Source organism: Merops nubicus, unplaced genomic scaffold, assembly GCF_000691845.1.
Source record: "Merops nubicus isolate BGI_N331 unplaced genomic scaffold, ASM69184v1 scaffold28600, whole genome shotgun sequence".
NCBI classification, from domain to species: domain Eukaryota; kingdom Metazoa; phylum Chordata; class Aves; order Coraciiformes; family Meropidae; genus Merops; species Merops nubicus.
This window is the reverse complement of record NW_008582655.1, coordinates 3039-3352: the sequence shown is the minus strand read 5'-3', so window position 1 is coordinate 3352 and position 314 is coordinate 3039. Positions and strand designations below refer to the sequence as shown.

Below are 314 nucleotides of genomic sequence, written 5' to 3'. Positions count from 1 at the left end.
CGGGCAGGCGGGCACCACGCACAGGCTGTGACCTTACCGTTCGAGGTGATCAGGTTCTCAGCCTGAGCCTCCTCGTCCCCCGGAGCTCTGCAAGAAGAGGAGCACACCCCCATACACAGCCTCGGCTGCCCCTCCCTCCCCTCCCAGCACTGAGGCTGCGGCAGCCCCGGCACTCACCGCGCGGCTCCCGTTCAGTTCTCGGCTTTCTGTGCCCCCGCTGCTGCAGAGGGAAGAGCAGAGAGGTTTGCAGCAGCCTGCCCGGGGCCAGCTGCTTCACCGGCAGGCGTGGACCCCGCACAGGGCGCTGACTCTCC

General features: G+C 68.5%; 1 protein-coding gene across 1 annotated transcript in view; it reads right to left on the bottom strand.

Moving 5' to 3' along the window:
- FXYD6 (FXYD domain containing ion transport regulator 6) overlaps positions 1 to 314 on the bottom strand; it is a gene marked incomplete at its 3' end in the record, with an annotated part of 2587 nt that overhangs the window by 1358 nt on the left and 915 nt on the right. Inside the window, exon 5 of the mRNA XM_008938420.1 lies at positions 33 to 87. Within this exon, the coding sequence (XP_008936668.1) occupies positions 33 to 87 (55 nt within the window). The remainder of the gene's footprint in view (positions 1 to 32; positions 88 to 314) is intronic.